This window comes from Periplaneta americana, chromosome 16, assembly GCF_040183065.1.
Source record: "Periplaneta americana isolate PAMFEO1 chromosome 16, P.americana_PAMFEO1_priV1, whole genome shotgun sequence".
NCBI classification, from domain to species: Eukaryota; Metazoa; Arthropoda; class Insecta; order Blattodea; family Blattidae; genus Periplaneta; species Periplaneta americana.
The window spans coordinates 178,365,027-178,392,654 of NC_091132.1; the positions used below are offsets into that span (position 1 = coordinate 178,365,027).

At 35.0% G+C, this 27,628-nt stretch overlaps 1 protein-coding gene across 1 annotated transcript in view; it reads left to right on the top strand.

The window, feature by feature from the left end:
* The first annotated feature begins 7,133 nt into the window (after positions 1-7,133).
* Positions 7,134-27,628, top strand: part of LOC138692076 (zinc finger protein 664-like) — a 20,595-nt gene continuing 100 nt past the window's right edge. The window contains exons 1-4 of the mRNA XM_069814987.1: positions 7,134-7,219; positions 10,992-11,089; positions 15,903-15,985; positions 22,790-27,628. The exon at positions 22,790-27,628 is cut by the window's right edge and continues 100 nt beyond it. Coding sequence (XP_069671088.1) covers positions 10,997-11,089; positions 15,903-15,985; positions 22,790-23,678 — 1,065 coding nt within the window. The 5' untranslated portion in view covers positions 7,134-7,219; positions 10,992-10,996 and the 3' untranslated portion in view covers positions 23,679-27,628. The remainder of the gene's footprint in view (positions 7,220-10,991; positions 11,090-15,902; positions 15,986-22,789) is intronic.

Here is a 27,628-nt window from a genome sequence, read left to right on the forward strand (position 1 = left end):
ACTAACCTTTAACTCCCCACTCTACCTTATCGGCAGTGACAATTTTGTTTCGTGCTGATATGAATGCACAGGAAGGCAAGCATTGCTTATTGATGGATTTTATAAGACATGCATCATAGCTTTTGCCTCTCGCTGGTCGTCTAAAATCCATCACTGATGCATCGTGCTTCACTGTGTGTTCGTGTCTAAAGCAGTGAAGCAAAAAGGACATGGGCAGAAGTACCTCCTTTCCTTTTCTCTTCCCTTTTATGTCCGGGACTGATTTGGCCATGATACGTATATTTAAGAAATGGTAATAAAGAAGTAGAGGTGACATCTAGTAACTAATATATTAACTTCTTGAGTAATAGTTGAATGAAAAATTATACGTGTGTATCCGGGTACTAGGAAAATACTAATGAACTTTGAGAGAAAGTTCAAACTGTGGGGTAAAGCCTTTTGTGCGAGATCGTGCGTATTTGCTTGCTTTCCGCACAAAACCAATACGCGGTAAGTGTGAAATACCACATTCAGTATTCCCAACGTAACACACATAACAATTTCCCTCTTCTTACCCCTTAAGCGCCATATTCATTTTACTGCTTTAGGCTTTTAACATATTATTTTTAGAGACGTTTAACATAGTAATAATTATAAATTAGAAACTTACCACTGCAATTTCACCTAAATTGCACTGTTAATTATTGTTTTTAAATATTTGCAAAAATTAAGTGAACTCTACAACACCACAAAAGTTACTGCATTTGTAATGCAAGTAACATTAAGGAAGCCGTGAAAAAATCAACAAGATTCGAGACGCCGATGTTATTACTGCAATATGTTATATAAATAATATTGTTAAAATATTAAAATGAAAAAGAAATCATTACATAACCTTACCGTTTGTTTTAAGTTCGCATTTATAGACTGGGGGGGGGGGGAGGACAGACGTATATGACGACCTGCTGGAATATAGTAAACACAGAAAACAATTTATAGCAACAATGTTGCAGATAGATATTATCGTTTTTAAAAGTTGCCGTCATTGAACAGAAACCTAGATGGAGATTTCATTGCAACTAATTAAAAATTCCTCTTTCAGGTATGTAATAAACGATCTTCGCACAAAATAATGTACGATACACGAGCGGTATGTTTGTTTTCATGTTCTCGGAAATTAAAAAAGCTCAACTACGTTTCGCTTTTCAATCTTTTCCTCGAAAGTGAAAACATCAACATACCGCTCTTGTAACGCATATTACTATATCTCACTAGTGGAATAAAGTAATGTTGAATAAAAGCCTACTTTACACACGCAAAAGTATTTAGTAAAGACATGTTTTTCGTTATGGTCATGGATAAACTTATTTATGTTACAAAAAAGGGGAATGTCTGCTAAGAAGACGTCTATATACCCAATGATATTTCGAACTCTATATTGTATTTTATTTATTCTCTCTTTTTGTCTTTCACACGTCGCCTCTACTGTTACTATTACTACAAATCCTAACGGATTATCTTGTAATAATTTCATTTAATTTATTGTATTCCGTGTATCTTATATTAGCATTGAAGCTTTAAGTTGTCGAATTAGTCAAATAACATATTTTTATGTAATGTAAAATAAGCAAAACGTTTAGTTTTTTATACCAAAATTTGAATGTGTTCTTAATTGGAAATTGATTTTAAACTCCTCACCTTAATTAGACGCTTCCGCGTATAATGACAACATGTCTGTAACAAATTCAATGTCGAGCCACTAAAAAGTCAGGTCACACCATAATATATTTTTCTCGTACATAAAATAAATTTATAAAATCCTTCTAAATTCGTGAATTGAAGATGCTTTTTTAGGTAAAGAAAGATTTCAAACGCAATGAAAAAATGAATAGGGCAACATTTGTATGTACTAACGAACAGTTCACACTAAAGGCCTATGGTATGCTGCAATGGAACTAGCTCTAAGTTCGATTATAGATCTTCCTGTCGAAAATCACACTAGTAAAATCTGTACCTAAAATGGTACAATTCCATTATTACTTTAATTTAATACAAAAACTAAATATGGGTGTAAGATAATGCAACACTTATGTTCTATTTTAACATATTGTAAAATATGTTCATATTTAGGAGGATGCGAAGTAAAGTCTGACGATCAAATATTTTATTCCCCCGAATATGTGGAGATAAAATGATTATTTCATTATATTGTTTATTTGAAGACAAGTGCATTTTGCTTATAATTTTTAAGAGAGAAGATACATTTTGGAAGCTTCCTCTTAGTTCGAATATAAGATAATAGTACATTATGCAACGAGCCTATAATGGTAGTAATTAAGACGCGAGTATGTTTATGACCATATTTCTAACTTGAAATTATTCATAAGTATTCATGTTATTCTTATGTGACTGAGGAGCGGAACTGACCTTGTGCAATACCTCGTAAATTGTGAGATGTACGCAGACGCGAAAGTATTGATTTTTTCCGAGCAACAGATGTCGACATTGACCTTGACATTGAAAAACGAGATGACAAATTGAATTTATTTGAATATTATTTACAATTAACGCTAATTATTATAGTAACAGAACTGCCTTTATTTCAAATATAGGTGATTTATTGAGTTATTGTTGTCTTTCGATTGCATATCCGAGAATAATCGATAATTGCTCTTTCATATTGCTACAATGGTATTTTCTGATTGTTGGAACACCTGAACTTTAATGAATAGGTGTACTTTAATGAGGTTCATTAAAGGGCTGCTACCAGGTGTATAATTACTACATTTCGGCATGGTCGAGCATAACATATCTTTAATGCGTTCAAATTTCTGTTCAACTTATAGTACTGCAGTCCCTATTGCTTTTCTTAGTTTATTTCTCGTAAATCATGCGCATTACTCTACAAATATAACATAATAATGAGTAAGCCTAGACTACCCTTTTCCCGTTTTTATAGGCCTGTATAATTTAACCCATTAACGCCCAAATTATTTTTATTTAAAAAAAAACGAAAATAATATATCTATTTCATAAATTTAATCCATAAGATGACAAGAATATGTTTTGTTTCTTCTGCCGTGCAGCAAGTAGCTGAAAATCACCCGGTCTATAAATAGACCGCTGGGCACTTACAATATCTGAATATTCATTTGAAATAAAGTAAATATATTTTTTGTTTATTTAATGTTTTATAACCAGAAACATTTACACCAATATAAATAAATTTATTTATGACAGTTTTAGTATTTAATGCAACAATACAATGCTGCAGCAATAATGAACACATTTATTTTAGTATTATCTGTCTTTACCGAGTGTGGTAAGGCTCAAAGCATCTTTGACAGAGAGTTTCATCACACTTCTTGCGGAATGTTACTGGTCTGCATTTGCACCATTCCATCGGGCAGTGTTTCTGAGAGGGTCGTTTTGCCATGAAATGACCTCTACTATCTATCCTCATACCAAATTTCATTCCTCGAGGTGATGAAATAGGGCGCTCCATTCTCTTGCAGTTCGAAAACTTCTAGAGATATTGAACAGCCAAGGATCGTCGGAATTCAAGTAGGTCCAGGGAGTCTCGTCCATGTATTTATCTGTAGACAATCCAACCATTTACTATAGCCATATCCAGCATTCTGACAAAGAGATCTCAGTACCACTTTTTTCCATGGATTGAAGTGGCATATTACCTGCTAACCAATCATGATGGTTCACTCCACCCATGTACTTACCGTATTTCTTCATGACCTGTGAAGTAACGGTTAGCGCATCTGGCCACGAAACCAGGTGGCCCGTGTTCGATTCCGGTCGGGGCAAGTTACCTGGTTGAGATTTTTCCGGAGTTTTCTCACAACCCAACATAAGCAAATGCTGGGTAACTTTCGGCGCTGGACCCCGGACTCATTTCACTGGCATTATTATCTTCATCTCATACAGACGCTAAATAACCTAAGATGTTGATAAAGCGTCATAAAATAACCTACTAAAAAATATGACCTGTGGTTGCTGCACACTTATATTCTGTCTTACATTTATGTCCCACCTGCTTGCAGAAGCCCCTACATCACAGTTTGATCCTACAGGTACACATCTGTTGTCATCCCACTTCACGAACAGAATTTCACTATTAGTGCCAAATGTATAATCGTAGGACTCTCGTACTGCATTCTGTAGTAATTTCGTATCCTGAAGAGTAAAAGCATCCATTCTGTTTTCTCTCACAGTTTCTGTAACCGGAAACCAAGATCAAATTAAGTGTCGCGAGCATGAGGATGTACAATGCAACCGAGCACATTCAGCACAACTCTGCTAAGTCGTGCCTATCACTGACGTCATTTCAGCTGTGTCCTTACCAGAGATTTTTTTACACAGGGAATAGAAAGCCTCAATGTGATGTTGGCCACAGAAGAAATTAGTCAAAAGTGATACCATCTGACATAATATTACGGAAGAAAATGAAGCAATATATCGTAAAAAAGTAAATCCTTGGCGCTACAGCCCATGAAGGACCAAGACCGACCAGCCGGCTGCTGACCTCACGTCCACATGCCGAAGCAGAGGTGGACGATCATCCAATCAGAATGGAAGTATCGTGTGGTTAGCACGATGATCCTCCCAGCCGTTATAGCTAGTTTGTGAAACCGGATATTCGCTACCTATCGTAGCTCCCTAATGGCGAAGTGCATCAACATTGATTAAAAATGCAGTAATCATAGATTACGAAACGATGGTTAAATAGTAGCCGTGGTTAAAATGTAATTTATGTGCACCATTCATAATCACCGATTACTAAAACATGGCTAGCTGACACCTCATTTAACCAGAGTAAAGTCTATGATGGTACATTGTTTCTACAAAATGACTAAAGGAAATCATCCATACCGCTGCAAAGATAATAGTCAACGTCTAAAAACGACTGCGCTCACTATGTTCTACATCGAAATGAACGTATCCTACATTTTCACGTTGCAATTGTTTGCCTTTGGGCGCTGTTATATTTGTGAGTTCCATTTCTTTCTTTTTCAGTACTTTTAGGTTAAAATCGTACAAAATGTAAAATTGAATCCAAAAATGATTATATCCCAATGTTAGGTTGAAGTATCGATAGACTTAATTACTAGATTTAAATGTAGGCCTATTATATAAAAAAGATGGAATATCCATAAAGGAAGGATGCAGAAAATTGGTAGGAATGTGTGTACGATCTTGGACTACACCAGGGAATTGTGCATTATCCTAAGATCCATCCATAACCTCTCTTTGTTCAGCCAGTGACATAGAGAAAGAGTTACTGGTATTCGAGTATTCCCTCTTAAAATACAGAAAATAATAGTAACATAGAATCGTAATATAAGCAGCCGATCCGTAGGAGAAATATGATTGTTCTTGTGTTATTTCAATTGATCCATTTGTAGATTTTGATAAACGAAATCCCTCCTGAAATTTTCTGTCACCTAATTCGTCGCAAGAATTCTCTCTTTCCACTAAAGAACCTTCACGCTCACGCTCTATCCAAGTAATTCAAGTACTGCACAATAATAATCATCTTCGAAATAATCACCTGTGGTTCTGGCCGCCATTTTGCTTTACTTGCTCTACTAATCGCTGGTTATCTCCTTTAACCGCTCATATTTGGCCGGTTAGAGATTACTGTGGTTAACTTCCTATTTAAGTCGTAACCGAGGTCGATCCACCGTAAAAATGCTTAATCGGGGATTAGGTCACAATTTTAACCGATGGTTACACTAACCGACGTTGATGCACGTGGGAATAAGTGCATCACGATGCTGGGTGGGCACCGGTCCCATACACTGGCCGAAATTTCATGGCAAAATTTCTTCCCCCATGAGGACTCGAACCAGCGTGCATTCCGTAACGCGAGTCCTAGACAGGATGCCTTAGACCACGACGCCACAGCACGGGACAGCAATATATCGTACCATTACAATATTGAATTTTTTCCTGTTTACTGTTATAATATGTTGGTGAAAATAGGATGCATGGTTTTCTTTATTGGTCGAGAAGTATTATTGCATATTTTATTGACCACTGTACTTAGAAATAAAAAGGAATGTATCCATTGTTCAAAAATGTATACACTGCAGACGTTCACAGTATCACATTTATTTCCTATTTAGGGCATACAATAACACGTTCTGGAGATCGAATAAGTGCTATTTATCTTTCAGATGCTAATCTACTTGCAATAGCACAGTGCTACTGCCGACAGTCACTTGCTGATATCAACTGTTACGGTACAGAGTGCAATGACACACCTTTCTGCACTGTTATTTTCACGTGATATCGTAAGTGCCCAGCGGTCTATTTATAGACCGCAGCCGTTTCAGTTCATATTGCTCCAATTATTTTACATAAATCTGTGTTTTTCTTGTGTGATGCAATAGTAGTGACCTTGACACTACTAAATCACAAATCAATAACAATATCGGGACATTATAATACGGAAAATTAATTATATTCTTTACACAGTGTGACATCATTTTATACCTAACTAATTCGAACTAAGATACCTTAATGAATTCTTATTTTTGAAGGAGGATAAAATGTTGGCAAGTTTAGTTAACATCTTACATGATATAATTATGATGATCATTAATATTGAATCAATGGGGCGCCAATAAAAAAATCTAATGTAGTCGAGTGTGCAAGGGTCTATAAATAGACCACTGGGCGTTAATGGGTTAAGGGCCACATCATAGCCCAAAAGTAATCACTAGACGCAGTGGTCGTCAGCACTTGCTGAATGGGTAAAGGGTATACTGTGCAACATTTATGCCCCGTCGTGGAGCAGGCAGATAGGGAGAAAGCATAGCCGCTAGCAGCTACGGATTCACCATAGTGCAGTCTCTTATCCGCGGGGAAGAGACGCTAGCCCGAATGTACACTGTGCTGATGACCGCTGCATTAGAGGAACATTAAAGCTAAGCAATTTGTGGTTATATTGCCCACAACTTTAGACGTAGATTTTTATTTTGTGATATGATTTTTCCATATTATGAAGTTTTACAGTTTTTAGAATTGTACGCCCTTTGTAATTCCATGTTAAATATCTATATGCACAACGAAGCTATAATTTCAAAAAATGAAGATAATTCGTGATCTGGAATCACGGCAGCCTTGATCACACAGCATGTTGAACATGCAGGTAAATCAATTTTACACTTCATCGTAGTAGTATTGAAGTTGGTGAATATTTCACACTGGACTCTGGAAAAAGGTAATAATAAAAACTTATTTCATTTCAGAATGTGCTTCTATATTATCAATCATATTAGTTGACAAGATTTTCCGCACTCTTCAGGATATGAAGTTTGTAATGTGCATAATCCGTACTTCAATTCAATAACCAGGTGAAATAGGCTAATTCAGCTAAAATAATTTCACTTAGGAATATAATTTATGGTGAATACTTTCATGTCTTAATAGTTGACTAATTTGAGCTTAGTATGAACCGTCTTCAGAACTAGTGAGGTCCTTGCAGCTTCCAGTTTCTACAGTGTTGTTTTGATGAGGGTGTGTTCTGAAATTCAGTTATGTCTTTTTGTTTTTTTATGTTTGTATATTTGGTAGTTATGGTGTGTTTAGTTTCTGGTTTTTCGGTTGGACATGTAGAATTTCCATGTCTGTGTCTGTGTTGCTGTAGGTGTGTTTGGCGCTTGTGATGTGTTCTAGATGGGTTGAATGATTTAGTTATGGCTGTGATATGTTCTTTGTAACATCTTTGAAATGATCTCCCTGTCTCTCCGATGTAGTAGTTGTTCCAGCTATATTGCATATGAGTTTATGTAGGTAGATCTACATCTGTTAAGTTGTATTTGTCAGTTTGTGTGTTGAGGTGCTTTCGTAGGGTATTTTGTGTTCTATATGAGATGATGTAGTTTAATTTCCTGAATGAAGATGCGATTTTGTGTGTTTTTGTTTCTGTTTGTTAGTGTGATTTACCGTATTTTTGTTCTTGTATGTGTGTTATTTTTCTTGTAATTAGGTATTGTATTTTTTATGTTGTGGTTGTATTCCTTTTATTGTGGTTATATATTTCTTCTTTGTAGTCTTGCAGGCTCATTGAGATCTTCAGTAGTCTGTGTACCATAGCTCGAAATTGTGATCACCATAAATTATATTCGTAAGTGATATACTACCGTTAAAAGTTGTGTAAACAAGTTGTATAAAATTATTTACAGGATATTCACTTTTGCAGATGTTACATGTTTTACTGAATTTATGCGTTTAAAAAAGGAATACACTTGTCATAATGTACATACTTTTGTAATTAACACCACTATATTATAATCCCTTTGGTCTAAATTTTCTACAGATTATCTCACGCATGTTTCGTGTGTAATGCATAACTGGGCAAATGTCTATTTAGGAATACTTTATTCTATGTGTGTTTACCGGCAAATTTATTATCCACCTCTAAACCAGGAAACGTTTTATTTGAGAAAGTATGTATTACCTATGTAATAATGTAGGAAAGCAGAACATTGACATTATATGAACTAAATTTGATTACTCAGATTTCATCAACGTTAAGTGGTAGATTATATGCAGTAAATCCTTCATTGTTATATTTAACATTGTATCAGAAGCCTTTAAAAAGAAAGCGATCGTGTTCTTTACTCGAGATAATGGCATCTCTCTCATTTGCAAACATGATTATGCGTTGATTAAATCATGTTTGAGACTAAACCATTAGTACAAATTTGAAACAGTAATTTATCTGAAGTAGCTCTGTAGGGAACTCAATCTTTAATTTATCGAAATTCTGAGTGAGTAACTTTGCTAAATTGATTTACCATTGATAATATCTATAGAATTGCACTCAACTTCGTTTCTTAGAATTATTGTTATTTTTTTCTACATCTTATCGGTAGGCCTAATACTTTCCAGATGGTGTATCTGAAACAAGATTTGAATTTTGTCAGAGAAAGTTTAATTCCATGACATTTGTATTTATGCGCGCACATACACAAACACATCAGGGAAATGTGAACTTGCGAATATCCAAGCGTAATATTCGTATTGACTCACTCATGAATACTAAGGATAGTAGATAGCATGGTATATGGACATTTTGAACGACCAGTAAAAGTAAACACAATTTTATTTTCAATTGCGGCAAATACACTCAGGGACAAAAAAAAAAAACCGGACACTTCAATATTTGCTGGTATTTTGCAAAACATTATCTTCTCATACAATATTATGGTAGCCATCTGTTGTTATGGAGACGTGTATACATTGTTGATTGTTTTTTGTTTTATAAACAAGCCATTACAACCAAATATTCCAATTTTGCTTTCGGAGTCTCAGCTATAGCAATTTAGTCTCAACCATTTTGTGCTTCATTATCGTTATCATTCGTTATTTCTTTATTTTTACATTTTTTGAGTTTAAGTGGGGTTGTAACATTTGTCTTAAAACAAGATGCGACCTGAAGATGTGGCTCGAGCTGTAGCCCTTTACGATGATGGACGCATTGTACGTTACATTGCAAATGTTATGAATATGGCTAGAAGCACAACCCATGATGCCATAAAACGGTATAGAGAGACCCTGGAATATACCAGAAGACCAGGTTCGGGTCGTCCAAGAGCTACAAATCCAAATGAAGACAGGTATATGGTGTTGAGAGTTCTTAGGGAGCGCAATCTGCCAGCTACTAGTGTAGCCCAGCAATTTGTTAACATGCATGGACGCCCAATTTCAGCCAAAACAATTAGAAGGAGGTTGAAAGCAAGTGGACTGATATCAAGTAGACCTGCAACTGGTCCCAGACTTCTCAGGATGCATCGAGTTGAACGACTGCATTTTGCAAATGATCACAGGGATTGGAGAAATGGACAGTGGAGCTGTGTTCTGTTCACCGATGAGTCCCGTTTCAATCTGTGCTCACCTGATGGACGTGAAAGAGTTTGGAGAAGGAGGGGAGAACGATTTTCACAGTGTTGCATTTCCGAAAATGTGCCGTATGGAGGTGGTGGAGTGATGGTTTGGGCAGGAGTGTGTACGGATGCTCGTACAGAGTTGGTTTTTGTTGAAAATGGAAGACTAACAGCTGATAGGTATATAAATGAATGTTTGGCTGATCATGTGCCATTTGGCCAATTTGTAGGCGATAATTTTGTTTTAATGCATGATAATGCATGGCCGCATATTGCCCATGCGGTCGGAGATTATCTCCAAGAAGTGGGAATCCATGTTCTTCCATGGCCAGCAAGGAGTCCAGACATGAATTCAATTGAACACGTGTGGGACATGCTGGGATGGCGTGTTAAGAATAGACGACCGAGACCAGAATCGTTACAAGAGTTGAGGCGAGCACTTGGCGAAGAATGGGAACTTATTCCTCAAGAAGACATTGCTAACCAAATTGAGAGCATGCCAAGACGTATGAATGCAGTTATTCAAGCCAGAGGGGGTAATACCCGTTACTAAAAAGAGTTTTTAATGTTTAAGGCACCATTAAATGAAAAAACAGTTAGACCAAACAATGCCATAGTTATACGCCCTTTGTAATTTTTTGTAAATTTTCTCATCGGAGATTTTTTTTTTTTTTTCAAATGTTGTCGTATAAGGTGCTAAATGAAACATTATTTTGTTTAAATGGGTTTTGTTTCATTTTGAAATAATTGGCAACAAAATACAAGCAAATGTAAAAGTGTCCGGTTTTTTGTTATCCCTGAGTGTAATATATACCGCCAAAAGCAAGTCGAAAAATGTGGTTGAAAAGTTTCAGGGCGAACATAACCTAAACTAAACGAAGATTACATAGTTTAATTTCCTGTTAGTGAAGTGTAGTTTAAAACATAGCTGAATGGAAATCACAGTAAGGAATAGAGAAATAGTGGAGACGAATCGTATCGATAAACTAAATAATTACGGAATATTCCATTCCTTTATACATATATATCCAAAAAAAAAAAAGTTTTGTAACACAAAGGTCAGATTTTGCAAATAAATTTCATTTTCATAATCATCTCTTTCAGTTGTGATGGATGCGATCAAGACTGAACCTGAAGTTGATCCTTTAGCAATACAAACAAATGATGACGCATATATGGAGGAGAGTAAACCTTTATCACAGGTAAAGATTCAATCATTACTTTATTAACTCTGTGGCATTTATAGCTATTTTCCATGCTACAGAAAACTGTATGTCACTCACATTACATTCTATAGACTAGTTTTAAATTATAGCAAACCAAGGCTAGAACTCCTCGTCTTATTGCCCATAATGTCATGTAGTATGTTTATTTTATACTACAGAGTCATTCCAATCAGTGGAGGGAGAAAATGGGGTCAACACTCTGATCTTCATCTTAGAAGCATTTCAGGTACTTGTAATAAACAAAATAATGAGCCAAGAATCAGTCAGTGTTGCATTTATTCTACTCTTTGTGGTCGTTACAAACTGCCATTCCTCTCGGCACATCAATATTGGCAGTAAAGCTTTGGATAGCATAGCATAGAAAATGGTCGAAGATCATTAGGAACGTTAGAACGAGAATATATGAAGAAAAATAGTTGCGTTTGTGTGGTGTATCATTGTTGCTGTTATTGCGAGTTTAAAAGTGTAATTATCTCCGTGGTAAAGTACCATCTTTCAGAAAGAAATGCTTAAAGACAAATATATTACATATTATTAACTCTGTGATTAAAGAAGCATGGCTTCTGAGTGCTGCAACATGAAAAGATGGCAAGGAATATTTAAGATGGGGAAAGAAGAATTGTCTATGTGGCAACCGAGCATCTACTGCCAGCAACATGACGTTATTTCCTGTGTAGTCACTTCATAAAGTTGAAACTACTATACAAGTGAGCCAACGATATGTGTAATAGCTGCTCAGATATAAGACGTGGGTATAAAATACTAGAGTCGACGGCATTTGGGAAAGGGGTCGTCTGTTATATGCGCCGTAGTATTTAGTAGTAGTAGTAGTATTTATTTATTTAACCTGGTAGAGATAAGGCCGTCAGGCCTTCTCTGCCCCTCTACCAGGAGATTCCAACTACAATATCAACAATAAAATTACAATTAGTATTAAATTTACAATTACAATTACAAATAATATTACAATTACTATTAAATATACAATTACCAGGGAACGGATTTATATGGACTAAAAATATATGAAATATGTAAATATATATGTAGTTATTTTTACCAAAATATGGAATTAAATATGGATTTTTACCAAAATATGGAATTAAATATGGACTTAAAATTATAAAAAAATGACTATGTACGTTAAATATTGGTACATTTTAATCAAACTAAACAAATAATATAATGGACGTACCTTATCTTCCAATGTAGTTTCAACAAAACACAATTTTTATTGTCTGTTACCATAACAATAGGTTACAAACATTTCTTTCAAGTGCTGAAAAGTGAATCTTCTTCTATTGTCTCTGAGGATAGATTTATACTGACTAAAAGAGCGTTCGACGTCACAAGAAGTAACTGGTACATAATTCAATTTCACAATGTCTGCTGGGGATAAGTCCAAGTTAATCTTCACTGTTGATTCACCACTCATCACAGCAACAACCTTTTGTAGTTCTTCATATCCAGGGTTTTTTGAAAGTACAGTGTCCACCTTAGCTCTTACTGCATCTGCAACTTTACCTCTACCACGATTCAGTTGTTCCACAGTACTATTTATAATTTCAAAACTTTCAGATAGTGAAAGGTGCCTATTTTGGAGACTTTTGAGCGTTTTTATGATGCATGAAAATGTATGCTGAATGTGAGCTAAGTCATTCTTCACACTTATGTCACAGGTAACTGTTTTCGCAGTATCAATTGAGACTGCATCTTCAGAGTCCAATGCAAGGAGAACATTGTTAATAGAGTCTATATGTTCGGCATAATATTCAACTGCTTCTAGCCATGTACCCCATCTAGTTAAAATTGGCTTTGGTGGCAATGGAATTTCAGGGTACATTTCTTTCAACACGTTAACTCTACTGGGAGCTTTGAGAAATACTTTTTTCACTGATGAAATCAACAAATCTACTTTAGGGAAATTGTCTCTGACCACTTCTGCCACACGATGAAATGCATGCGCCACACAAGTAAAATGAGTCAATTTAGGATATACAACAGATAATGCTTGTCCAGCTTTGACCATATAAGGGGCAGCATCGCTAATAAAGAATAACACATTATCGTACATAATACCCTTTGGCCACAGGATACCCATAGCTTCGTTGAACAGTTTAACTATAGTTTTGTTATTGCACTTTTCTAGAACATCACAATGTAAAAGAATTCGTTCAGAATATTGTTCACTTAACAAACCGATAACTACATTACCAACAAGTCTACCTTCTTTGTCGGGAGTCTCATCAATGGAAACCCAAATTGAACTATCTTTAATTTCATCTCTTATCTTCTGTATTGTCTCATCGTAGATGGATGGAGCATACGTCTTCCTAAGTGTTGACTCATCCGGGATTGTATGTTGAGTATATTTTTCAAGGAATTCCCTGAAGACCTTATTCTTTAGTTTGTAGAGAGGAATATCAGCAGAGATGAGAGAACGGCACAGGTCGATGTTAAACTCAGATCTTACATTCGATGTTGTTGGTTGTGTTAAAAACAATTGTCTCTGCTTGGAATTTAGTTGTTTGTTGGCCTGATGTTTACTAGTTGTAATGTGTTGTTGCACCAGGAACTTTTGTGTAGATGATATTGCACACTGACACAAATTACAAAATAATATTTTATTGTCAGTTGATAAACCATCTTCTTTAAATTCTGAAATGTAACTTGTTAGTTTTGATTTTAAATTGACTGAATGACGTACTTTTGGCATATTTACCGTCTTTATAGTATGATTTACAAAACTGAACCTATGTGTACTCTGACTGGCATTTAACTGTTGAGCTGCACAACTGAAGTCTGTTAAAAATTTTAAATTAAATTAATACAGTTTTGTAACTTACTTTCCCATTGTTGACAGGACCGCTAATTTTCAAATAACTCTGATGTTAAAGGGATTACTGAACATGTGTTTAAATCTCTATTGTTGAAATGTATTTTTAAAAGTTAATGGAATTTTGTTTTGTTTTATTGTTAAACCTAATATAATATGGACTGTTTTATATGAAATATGGAAAATATATGGAAATTAACGAAAATATGTACTAAACTCTAAAATATGGAAAAATATGGAAAATAAAAGTAGGATTTTTCAACCCTACACATTGTGAAACATAAAGATAATGCAAAATATAAATTATATTAGCTTTATAAGTAAATATGTATTTACATATAAATCCTTTCCCTGACAATTACAATAAAATCAAAGTACGAAAAGATTACCTGAATAATTAAAGCTAGATAATTTATCATAGAGAAACAAAGAATATTTTATATTTACTGAATTACAAATTAAATCTAGAATAACAAAATTGTATAGTGATGAAATTACTGAATATTGAAATATTTTGTGATAGATTAAAGAAACTATTTACAAGTAATCAATTACTGACCAAGTGCCTAGTAAGTTTTCGTTTGAATTCAATTTTATTTCGACAGTCCCTGATGCTAGCAGGTAGCGAATTCCAGAGTCTTGGCAGGGCTATTGTGAAAGAAGATGAGTATGAGGAGGTGCGATGGGATGGTATTGTTAGTATTGTTTCATGACGAGAGCGTGTGTTGAGATTATGGTGGGAAGAAAGGTAAGTGAAGCGAGACGACAGGTACGAAGGAATAGAAGAGTTCAAGATTTCGAAGAGAAAGAGAAGTGAATGTAAATTTCTTTTCTTATCTAGTTTAAGCCAACCTATTGCTTCCAGGGATGGGGTAATGTGATCATATTTACGAACATTGCTTACAAAACGTACACACAAATTATGAGCACGTTGAAGTTTCATTTTGTTGTCGCTGGAGAGGTCTGTCAGTAAAATGTCCGCATAGTCGAAATAGGGAAATGCAAGTGTCTGCACAAGGGACTTTTTTAAGCAAGAGGGGAGATGAATATTTATCCTTTTTAGCACATGGATAATAGAATATACTTTTCTGCAGGTTTCTGTGATTTGTATTTATGGTATGTGACGTCACATACTTGTACAGTAGAACCAATCGGAAAGTTTGTAACAAGCGATTCCAGAGTTCGTTTGTTCACGTGTGAATGTTTCAATACCTTGAATTAGTAAAACTAACATATACTGTGTGTGTGTAAGATAAATAAATGGAAGGAGCTGAATATAGTGTTTAATGTAATGTGTCGGTCATCATGATGCTCGCTGCAACGTTGCCAGCGCGCAAGAAACGACTGCAGAAGCATGTGGTGTGGGATTGAGAACCGTGCGAAGAATATTGTTAGTGAAGGAGAGAGGATTTCTTTGGTGTTAGGCTTACAGTAATCAACGACGAAGGTTATTACTGTCTTGTGATAATTTAAATTTTCTCCAGCGCTATTTCTAGAAGCACGATTTGGCAGTGTTGTACTCTGCCTTGCTGTCTCTGTCTCTCTAGACGCAAACGCTAGCAGACGACCGTCTTCTCAATTTCCGTCGACTCTAAAAGCATTCACTTGAATAAAGATTACTTCCTGAAAAACATCATATAACGTCAAAATTTGTGGTCATACAATGAAATAACTGCGATATTTTTAGACTGACATAGATTCCCCAAATTGGTGATTAGAAATTGAAGTATTTCATAACAGGTAATTTCTTGAAACAGTAGTATTTCTATAGTTCTGCAAAGAACAGAAGTACTGCATGAAAAACTGGCCCAAGAAGTGTCTTTTGTTTGTTGAAATTTTAATTTTACTAGCACGCAACACAATTTGAATGCACTTGTGTGACATCTAAAACCAATGCACGTTTTTGTTCATGTAAATTGTGCCATGTCTCTACTTTTATTTTGTCTATATTTTTAGGGAGAGTGGAGTGATTTGTACACAGTGAAGGAAGAAATCAAAGTGGAAGTAAAGGCAGAGGACAACGAAATTTTAGCGGATAGGTGAGTGTTGTGTGACCGTTAACTGTGTTTTTTCTTTTATTGTTTCATTATGTTGGTTGCATATCAGAATTATTCTCTATTATAAGCGTGTAAGTCCACACCTTTGGAGTAACGGTCAGCGCGTCTGGCCGCGAAACCAGGTGGTCCGGGTTCGAATCCCGGTCTGGGCAAGTTACCTGGTTGAGGTTTTTTCCGGGGTTTTCCCTCAACGCTATACGACAAAATGCTGGGTAACTTTTGGTGCTGGACCCCGGACTCATTTCACCGGCATTATCAACTTCATTTCATTCAGATGCTAAATAACCTAGATGTTGATACAGCGTCGTAAAATAACCAATAAAATAAAAAATATGCGTGTAAGGAACTGTTGTTCAGATGAATGACTTCATATATTTTGGTACTGAAATGACATAACATGTCCTAAAATTATCACTGCCAACACTATTAATATCGTTACACCGCTACTACTATTAAGGTTGGTTCACAATAAACCTGGAATGGAAACGACGAGGACGACAACGGAAATATTGTTAAAATAAATGTATTTAAATGTGAGCATTCACAATTAACTATTGTGAACGTTCACATTTAAATACATTTATTTTAACAATATTTCCGTTATCGTTTCCATTCCTGGTTTATTGTGAACCAGCCTTTATACTACTGCTGCCACTGATGTTGTCGTTTCATTGTCTTAAAGAAACTTATAACCATGAAATAATTTCGAACGCCAATCTTCTCTTCTGTTTACTTGTGTATCTGCCTCCATTCTTTTGACCTTGATTTAAGTTCATATTGTATTTTTCTAACCTCTTCTGGCCTTTGCATCTGCTTTGCAAAACCTTTCTGGACATCTTCGAGTCTTCCTTTTAATTTGTTGCTGTAACAATATATTCTTTACGTAAGATTATAAATCCCTGTTCTTGCATTAAGACAACATTCCAAATATTATAGCTGTCACCCAGATACGAATGTCTTAAAAAATAAAAAACAACTAAAGAGAATGATACGCATTTTTAAGGTATTCTTTAGGAACAAAGCATTAGTACCAAAATCACTCTTGCCGAATGAATAGAAATTGAATCGATATGGGCATCCCAGTTTACTTTAGAAACTATTGAAATATCTAAAAGTTTACCAGTGAGAAAATCTTCAACATTCGTTGACTGCCATAACATAATAAAATTTATGTAATTTATTAGCATTAAAACCAAAGCCATTAACTCGAAACCACTTCTTTACTTTACTCAACGAGTTAGGTATAACAACTCATAATTCGTTGACATTATTACCAGTATCAGAGCCTTCTTCAGTTACAAGCCGGAGCCATACGTCGGCAACACTGTAATTAACTGTCAACTGGAGGCCGACCATACAGTACACGTGTTTGTGCTAATGTCGATTTTCAATGTAAATTAATGTTACAATATAAGTGTGTGTCGATGGGGTTACGGTCGTACCAAACGTTAATTGTTGATGTATTATAAACTAAGTGCGTGTTGGCGTTAAAAACAAGACAATAAATGAAAATATGGCTGCAGTGTTTCGGAATTTTTACGGTTATTATTAATTACAAAATGACCGAACAATTCTTCTAAATATTAAATATTGTATGAAATAAATTACATTTTATAGTCTTACTTGTGGTTTGTGGTGTATCAGAATTCTAGCTAAATTCTTGGATCTCGCCTGTTATATCAATAAAGTTACGCCGTTGATTTTCAAGTTCATTGTAAACAGCTGTTTTGTGATCCCATAAATGTTGCAGTTTTGTTGAAGATTCGGAATGCCTGCTATATGTCAGAACTGTCTATAATTTGTAGATGCATACACTTACTTTGTTGGTTTATAAGGTTTGTTTATTAATATTATTTCTTTTGTTAATAAATTAGTTATAAACATGTTTCTTTTCACTTCGTATTTACAGGATTTAAAGTTCACAGAGTTTACGCTAATTGGCACATAATTAATAGATAATTATATGTTTTGTTACGTATAATGTGGAAGGTATATTTCTTAATTTTTTTCATAGATCTTTATACTTGGCCTTGGCCTATTTAAAATTATATTTCAGAAAATTTGTAACAAATAATTTAGGATAACAGTATTGTTATGGAGACTGGCGAGGTTCAAACTAAAATTGGCTTCCTGGGGATTTGAAATATTTATAGAAAACCACGACAGATAATCACTTGAAATTAAAATGTATATGATATCCCAGGCCTTAAAGCGACAATACACTGTCAATTTACTAGCCACATAATGGTTAATTGAATGGAATACGGTACTGCGAAAGTATTTTTATTTATTTTTGGTACAAATAACATTTCTTTAACTGTTTATTTATTTTCCCTTGTACCATGAATAAAAAACACGCATGATCTTCATTTTTTTAAGTTACAAGTGGCTGTATGCAAGTACTTACGCGGTATTCTGAAACTCAAATAAAATACCAATTCAGATTCTGTAATAAATTACGTACATCAATATACAGAATCTTGAACTTATGCACTTAGTTTTGTATCAATTAATGTTGAAAATGTACATGTGGCAACGAAATCAAAACACTAAAACGTCAAACGTCACGCCTTTATTTCGCCTCTGCCAGCCTCCACTCAGCGTTGCCAAACCTACCCATGCTCCGGCCTAACTGAAGATGGCTCTGCCAGTGTGGTATAGAATTGTGTTGTCACAACAACTGGTATAGACTGGCTAGAAAATTACAACATAAGTGATTAATGGCAATTAAAAATGGCAAAAGGCCTAAACAGATCCCTAAATGTTTTTATATGCGGTTCAACTTTTCTTTCAACTTCAAACATTCAAGCAATCCATGCAACAGCGAACGAAACGCATTCTATTGTGCATGCATTTCTACCTAATATGACAGTGCATGTGGCAATTTAAAGCTACACGTCACCAGTGGGTGTCTTGTGCGTATTTCTTTCAATATTAGCATGTAGCGAGCAGCTGATCTTTTTAAGTGGCCTTGAGTAAACTGATATTTGTCTTGTTTTCGTGGTGGCGCACCTAGTAAGCTGAAAATGGTGGCAAGTACGAATAGCAATGGTAGTGTTTATGGAATGTTGAACCACAATTTTGCGAATCAGGTAGGCCTAACTATTGGATTGATATTTATTATTTAGTAAATAATATATATACGTAGTGAAGTTGACTTTCGACTCTGCACATCGTGTAGACACAAAATCTGCATGCATCTTAATTGAACGTTCGTTTTCAACTGGATTCTTTTAATATTCTACCCAGATTGTATGCGTGAACGCATGGAAAAGTGAATCGTCCAGTTTCAAATAGCTATTAACAATGCATACTGATTGTAAATGTTCTGAAAAGTGAAGTTAAACTAGTTTTCATTCATAAAATGTTGCAATTTATTCCAAAATTAAAATCCCTCATCACAGTACAACGAGTGATATCTTGAAACAAGATACATATTACTTTCTACTGTACAGTATAAATGTTATCTAATGCAGAGTTCTTGTCATTAAAACAAATAACTAACTCTCTTCCTCTCCACTGAACATAGCCGAAGGTTTTCGAGGAGTAGTGGAGTCTTTTCCATAATCTCTCGTACTCAATTCTCATCCTCACCTTCCCGTAATGAAACCTGTTTTCAACAAACGAGGCTCTGGCGACCTTGTCACAGCGGTATAACTCTTCCATCAAAAATGGAGAAAATAATATTTTATCTAGCTAACCTGCCATGGCATGCATAAGCGTTATTTGTACGCAACTGAAATCAGAGTAGTATACTATGTAGCTAGTAGGCAATGAATGCAATGGAAGGCAAAAGGAACTGGCTACCCTAATCCATTATCTCCTGGTCTACTTGCCTCATAAGTGGTGCCTTGTTGGTATCACTCGTGAGGTTAAGATCTGTCTACCATGCGGTTGACTAAACAACAATATAAAAATACGGTGCCCGTGTTACAACTGTTACAATTATTTTTGCACGATAATTTCTTTTCTCGACGTTACAGCAAATGGCCACCATGATTGACAGTTGACTTTACTGATTTCAGAGTTGCCAACCTGGATTAGTATGTTGATGTATTACAAATGACTGCTCTAGTATTGTGATTAAACTCACTCTTTCTATGTATGCTACAATCCTACAATGCATGAAAAATTCATACACAAAAGTCAGTGTTAATTAATATACATTATACGAGACAAATCACTGCATTTGAAATGTAGTGAACTTTATTTAAACAATTCAAACTTCACTTAACAAAAAGAAATAAAATTATACCAATTGAACACAAAATATTACAAGTACCTGAACAATTTTTACTGCATCACATTAAAGTTGATGGTGAAGTTTTTTTACGTTGGTAAGACTTTTTAGCATCAGTCAGCTGTTCATTGTGTAATCTACGTACTGTATATTATTTTCAAAATTATATATGAATAGTACAAAAAATCTATTTGTGAAGTATATTAAAAGATCTTGGAAATTGAAAAATTATCTCAGCTCGTTTTTCAAGCTTTTTCTCGATTTTATAAAAACCACTTCTCAACCTTGTATCGTAATAAACTATTCCTATATCCCTCCCAAATATCTTTACTGTATAAATGTGAATTCATACAGAAATGTTAAAAGTTCCCTAACACGTTGCTATATAACAGTTGTTAAGTTGGTAACATGTCAGGATTCTTGCGTTTCATAGCATTTTGTGGATAATGTTAGCTAACTCGCGGTTAAATATGTGAACAGAACGAATCAAGAAGGGTGCCAGAAGCAGTATTATTGAACGCGATGTGCTTTTGTTTAATGTAGCGGAGAACAGAATGACGCGTGTAGTGAACATGTAGACAGGTAGGAATATATTTCTATTGATAGTCTATTCTATCCTCTCTTGTATATCTTCGACATCTTTCCTGACCATGTTTTTGAACATACTACTGTATATCTCTGCAAATGTCGTACAAGTTTCCCCTGTGAAGAACGTCATTCAAGAAGCGTGTACAACAATCATTGTTTGCGCCTGTCATTTTAGACAATTGTTAATGGTTTACATATGGCACAACTTATGTTAATTTAACACGCTTATTATAATACAAATTCATTTTTGGAACAGAATTCTAGTCAGTGGTGTACTAAAGGAACCAAACGACGTGTTAAGTTTTAACATCCATTGGTGAAACTGGATATTATAATTTTTATATTAATGTGAATCTATATTATATGTATTTATTAACACTACAATTGTGTATACACCCGCTGGCAGTGATATATAATATACAATAATTACAATTACATGAAATAAAAGAAAATAAACGTAAATGAAATAAAATAAAATAAACGTAAATCTATAGTAGATCCAATAAACCTAGGATTATAAATAAAAACTATTCTATAATAACACCTACGATAAGCAAAAATAATTCTAACTTATAAGTTAGTACTTCTATTTCACCCAACTATTACCAATTTAAGTAATTACATATCACCTTAATTAATTACATATCAACTTAATTACATATCATCTTAATTAATTACATATCACCTTAATTTATTTACATATCAACTAAATTACATATAATCTTAATTAATTACATATCACCGTAATTTATTTACATATCAACTAAATTACATATCATATTAATTAATTACATATCAACTAAATTACATATCTTAATTAATTACTTATCAACTTAGTTAATTACATACCAACTTAATTACATATCATCTTAATTAATTACATATCACCTTAATTTATTTACATTTCAACTAAATTACATATCATCTTAATTAATTACATATCAACTTTATTTACATATCAACTAAATTACATACAATCTTAATTCATTACATACCACCTTAATTAATTACATACCAACTCAATTACATATCATCTTAATTAATTACATATCACCTTAAGTTATTTACATTTCAACTAAATTACATATCTTAATTACATATCACCTTAATTAATTACATACCAACTTAATTACATATCATCTTAATTAATTACATATCACCTTAATTACATACCAACTTAATTTTATATCATCTTAATTAATTACGTATCACCTTAATTAATTACATACCAACTTAATTACATACAAACTTAATTCATTACATACCACCTTAATTAATTACATACCAACTTAATTACATATGATCTTAATTAATTATATATCAGCTCATTTAATAACATGACACAACATAAATAATTACACTGCTCCTCCAATTACATTTTCAGTCTAATCTTCTCAACCCTTCCATAAATGTATTGATTTTAAGAGGACCACCCTGAAAGTTTCCCGCAGGTAAGCTGTTCCAGTCTACTATTGTGCGGTTGTTTTCTACATTTAAACTTCCTAATATTATCAGCCGTTCCTAAGTATGATGGTGTTGCTAATCTAGCATTGATATCGGTCCATGCTTTGTGTCCTATTTGTGCCTTAAACAATGCGGTGAGTCTGGTTTTTCGTCGCCTTGATTTGAGAAGTTCCCACCCTAAGTCTTTTACTATCTCCTCACCATGTCCCTTCCCCATTTTGACGTAATTTGCTGCCCTGCGTTGGACCTTTTCTATTGAATCGATTTGGTTTTGTCTGTACGGATCCCACCCTACTGCTCCATATTCCATAATTGGACGAACAAGGGTTTTGTACGCTATTTCTTTTGAATTCCGGTTGGATTTCTTCAAAATACGCATAGAGAAATGTAGTGCTTTCCAGGCTTTCCTTGTGGTATTAGTGACTTGACCCAGTTTGTTACTTGTTGTGTTATTTGTTGTGATTACTTTATAGACTGATATATTTTCGTCATAGGAATGCAGCTAGCAATGAGAGCACTGTATCATCAGAATACGACGATATTACACATGAAGGGAACGAAACTGAAAGTGAGGTTACCAAGAATTCAGTGTCCTGGGAAAAACCTGTAAGGACCCATGAAGATGAGAAGCAATTAAAATGTGACGTGTGTAAAAAGTGTTTCTCGAAACCTTCTAATCTAAAGAGGCATTTACAAATACACACAGGCGTGAAGCCTTTCAAATGCGATGTTTGTGGAAAGTGTTTCACGCAGGCTGGTTCTCTGAAAGTTCACGGACGTCAGCACGGGAGCGAGGATCTCTTGAAATGTGATGTTTGTGGGAAATGTTTCGCGCGAGCAACTCACCTAAATCGCCACAAACTCACCCACACTGGAGAGAAGCCTTTCAAGTGCGATGTCTGTGAAGTGCATTTCGCGATCGAGAACAATTTAAGAATTCATCAACGTTTGCATACTGGCGAGAAGCCGTTCAAATGCGGTGTTTGTGGGAAGTCTTTCGCTCAGTCTGGTTCCATGAAAATTCATGAGCGACTGCATACTGGCGAGAAAGCTTTCCAGTGCGATATCTGCGGTAAATGTTTCGCTCAGTGGGGATATTTGGTAAATCATGAACGGACTCATACCGGCGAAAAACCTTTCAAATGCGACACTTGTGGTAAAAGTTTTGCACGTTTAAGCCATCTACTGGGACATGAACGAATCCATACTGGTGAGAAACCTTTCAAATGCGAAGTCTGCGGTAAATGTTTCGCCTTATCGAGTTACCTAATTACTCATGAACGCACCCATACCGGCAAAAAGCCTTTCAAGTGCAATGATTGTGGTAAATGTTTTCCGCGGTCACGTCTTCTTACAAGACACCAGCGCATCCATATAGTCTAGAACCGTGGTGTTCAATCCATGGCCCGCGTACTCAAGGGGTACGCATCCCACAGACTACATATGCAATATTGTTGACATTTATTTTATGCTCGACCATTCCGAAATGTAGTAATTTTACGCCTGGTAATAGTATTTTAATGCAAGTCATTAAAGTACACCTACTCTTTAAAGTACAGGTGTTCAGCCAACGACAAGTCAGCTTTGTACCGTTATAAAACCGCAAGTATCGATTATTCTCGGATATGCAATCGAAAGAGAATTAGCGAAAAGTACGGAGGCTGGAATTCCAATACTGTGCAGAAGGTTATGTCCTGTTACTATAATAATTAGAGTTAATTGTAAATAATATTCAAATAAATTCAATTTGTCATCTCGTTTTTCAATTCTAAATCAATTTTCAGGTTATATCAGAGTAATGTTCATCTTACTCTGTGCCAAGGTCAATAAAATTCGACCTCGGAAAAAATCAATACTTTCGCTTCTGCGCACATCTCACAATTCAGGTCAGTTCGCACATACCCGTAATTTTGAATACTTTCAAGTTAGAAATATGGTCGAGCGTAAAAAGTCGTATGAAACTAGCCTATAATGGTAATTAAGACGCTCGTATGAAAATTATGAAACTCGCTTGCGCTCGTTTCATAAACAATCATAATTGCGTCTTAATTACTACCATTATAGGCTCGTTGCATAATGTACTATTATGCTCGACCATGCCGAAATGTAGTAATTATACACCTGGTAGTAGCTCTTTAATGGACCCCCATTAAAGTACACCTATTCATTAAAGTTCAGGTGTTCCAGCAATTAAAAAATACCATTGTAGCAATATGAAAGCGCAAGTATCGATTATTCTTGGATATCACAACATTGAAACGTCACGGAGCCTGGAAATCCAATGCTGTCGCAGAAGGCTATGTTGAAGAATCGATCGAAAATAAAATTGAAATCTCAAATACAATATTAATAACAGTCGAAAAAAACAGCACACAAATTAACATCAATTCACAGTCATCTTTCAGTCCTTCGCAAAGAACATTCCCGCAAATTCATTTCACCAATTGCATAATAAATCACCTATATTTGAAAGAAAGTCAGTTCTGTTACTATAATAATTAGCGTTAATTGTAAATAATATTCAAATAAATTCAATTTCAAGGTTATATCGAAATTAATGTTTATTTTACTCTCTAGATTATATTAAGGTCAATGTCTACTTTTGTCCTTCGGAAAAAATCAATACTTTCGCGTCTGCGCACATCTCACAATGTACGAGGTATTGCACAAGGTCAGTTCCGCTCCTCAGATAATAACATGAATAGTTATTAATAATTTCAAGTTAGACTATGGTCGAGCATAAAGATTCGTATGAAACTTGACTATAATGGTAATTAAGACGCTCGTATGAAAATTATGAGACTCGCTTGCGCTCGTTTCACAAACATACTCGCGTCTTAATTACTACCATTATGGGCTCGTTGCATAATGTATTATAATTTTTTAGTGAAGGTCGATTCACATTACACGGAACATAAACGTCGCGTCACGGACCAGTTACGTGGAGTCAAAATATCGCAAAACGTGTTTTGTATGGTAGCGTTCACTTATACAGGCAACGAGAATGTTTTGACGGGACGCAACCTGTACGTGGATGGTTTGGTCTGCTAGACTCTAGTAGCGCCGTTAAACATTATCATGTAGCTCCTATGAGAGACAATCAATTGCACTGTATTTTATACGATTGTTACATAAGTATCTAAGGAAATCATAGAAAAATTTGAAATCAAAATCTTTTTGGGACAGTGAGAAAAAAATCACTAACTTCGAAGTCACTCGTTCAAACTAGACATTGACACCAGTGACTAGGGATTATAAAGAATGGTCACTGAGCGAATTTTCCTGTGTTTTGTTTCTCTGTGCGTCGGCGTTTAGTTCCACTTTCAAGCGCTAGAGGTTAGTGTAATCGAGCATACGCTAAGATAATAATTGAGTATAGAGTTGAGACACAGGATCCAAACATCGCCTACCTTATTGCATAATCCAATAACGCTTTGCTTCAAATAATTTCAAGTTAACAGCTTTTCCTTATTTCTCAGTGACAAACTAGTTGTAATAATAATTTTATATATATCAGATATAATAAATTATATTATAAAATAATATAGTACATTATAAAATTATGTGTCAAATTCGTTTAATATTTGTATATAATATAATATAGGTATATGGTTTTACTTCTCATAAGAGTTTTGTTTTTCTATTCTCAGCGCTATCAAATCATTACATAATTTAATTGTTGTTGGGGTCAACGTCTCAACTCTCATTATAAAGGAACTCTAGAGTCTAGACATTACAGTTAATGACGGATTTATTATTTTATGGATCCAATGTATTTTATTTGAGTACATAATGTACCTAGATGTATTAATTATATGTGTTATATTTCCGCTGTGTCGACTGCTAGCTGGTGTGATGTCAGCCCCAACTCTAGGGAGAAAGCAGAATCCCACGTTCTAGCTGGCTTGAAGGTCATTGAAATCAGTCCGTCTACATCGAAGATACCGACGCGAAGTGTCCATACTTAATTACGTATGCGCTGTTGACACTCTCAAAAATGATAAGCGACAAACTTTTTTATTTTCTAGGTACATGGGGATTCAAAGCCAGAGAAATGTTTAGAAAGAACGGAAATTACTTTTAAACATGGCTGATACTCAAAATCTGTACCGTTTGCTAGTTACAGTTAGTTAAATGGCGGGGTTTGCGTGGCCGACTTTCGTATACAGAGTGACAAATTTTTCTGTTAGAACTGCGGTTTCTCATAGAAGTCATCGCTCGGAATAATAATAATAATAATAATAATAAATTATTTTGCATAAATCAGTCATAGCCTTTTATTTCTTATAGAATTGCAGTGCGCTTTGAGGGTACGTAGATAAAAAGAAATGTCTTTTGAGGCTATGGTACCAAAAAATGAATACCACTGGTCTAGAACAGTTTCATATGTGGTAGGTGTGGTAATGGTTTTATGCAATCCGGTCACCTAATAAGGTATTAAAAATTTGTATATTCGATGTTTTTGTCTGTCGATTTTATTCAGTTTTTCCTTAGACATAGGGTACGTGAATGATGCTATGAATTTAATGTTATGGAAAACTAGCTTTTAGTTAGTTTCAGTGATTTTGAAAGTGAAAATGGTTGAATTTGTAAGGGATTTCCTAAGGATGGAAATAGATTTCGAAAACACACAAATAATAATAATAATAATAATAATAATAATAATAATAATAATAATAATAATAAATCCATGTCCAAACCTGTGGAGTAACGGTCAGCGCGTCTGGCCGCGAAACCAGGTGGCCCCGGTTCGAATCCCGTCTGGGCAAATTACCTGGTTGAGGTTTTTTCCGGGGTTTTCCCTCAACCCAATACGGGCAAATGCTGGGTAACTTTCGGTGCATTATCACCTTCGTTTCATTCAGACGCTCAATAACCTAGATGTTGATACAGCGTCGTAATATAACCTAATAAAATTAAAATAAAAAAATAGATCCACACCTGTGGAGTAACGGTCAGCGCGTCTGGCCGCGAAACCAGGTGGCCCGGGTTCGAATCCCGGTCTGGGCAAGTTACGTAGTTGAGGTTTTTTCCGGGGTTTTCCCTCAACCCAATACGAGCAAATGCTGGGTGACTTTCGGTGCTGGACTCCAGACTCATTTCACCAGCATTATCACCTTCATTTCATTCAGACGCTAAATAACCTAGATGTTGATACAGCGTCGTAAAATAATCCATAATAATAATAATAATAATAATAATAATAATAGCAACAATGGTAGCACAAACAAAGAACGGTAACTAATGTAGTGATTGTACGACGAAGCTGACCAGTTACTCAGATTACAAATAAAGAATCTGATAACCTTATCCTCTGCATGAGCAACATTGGT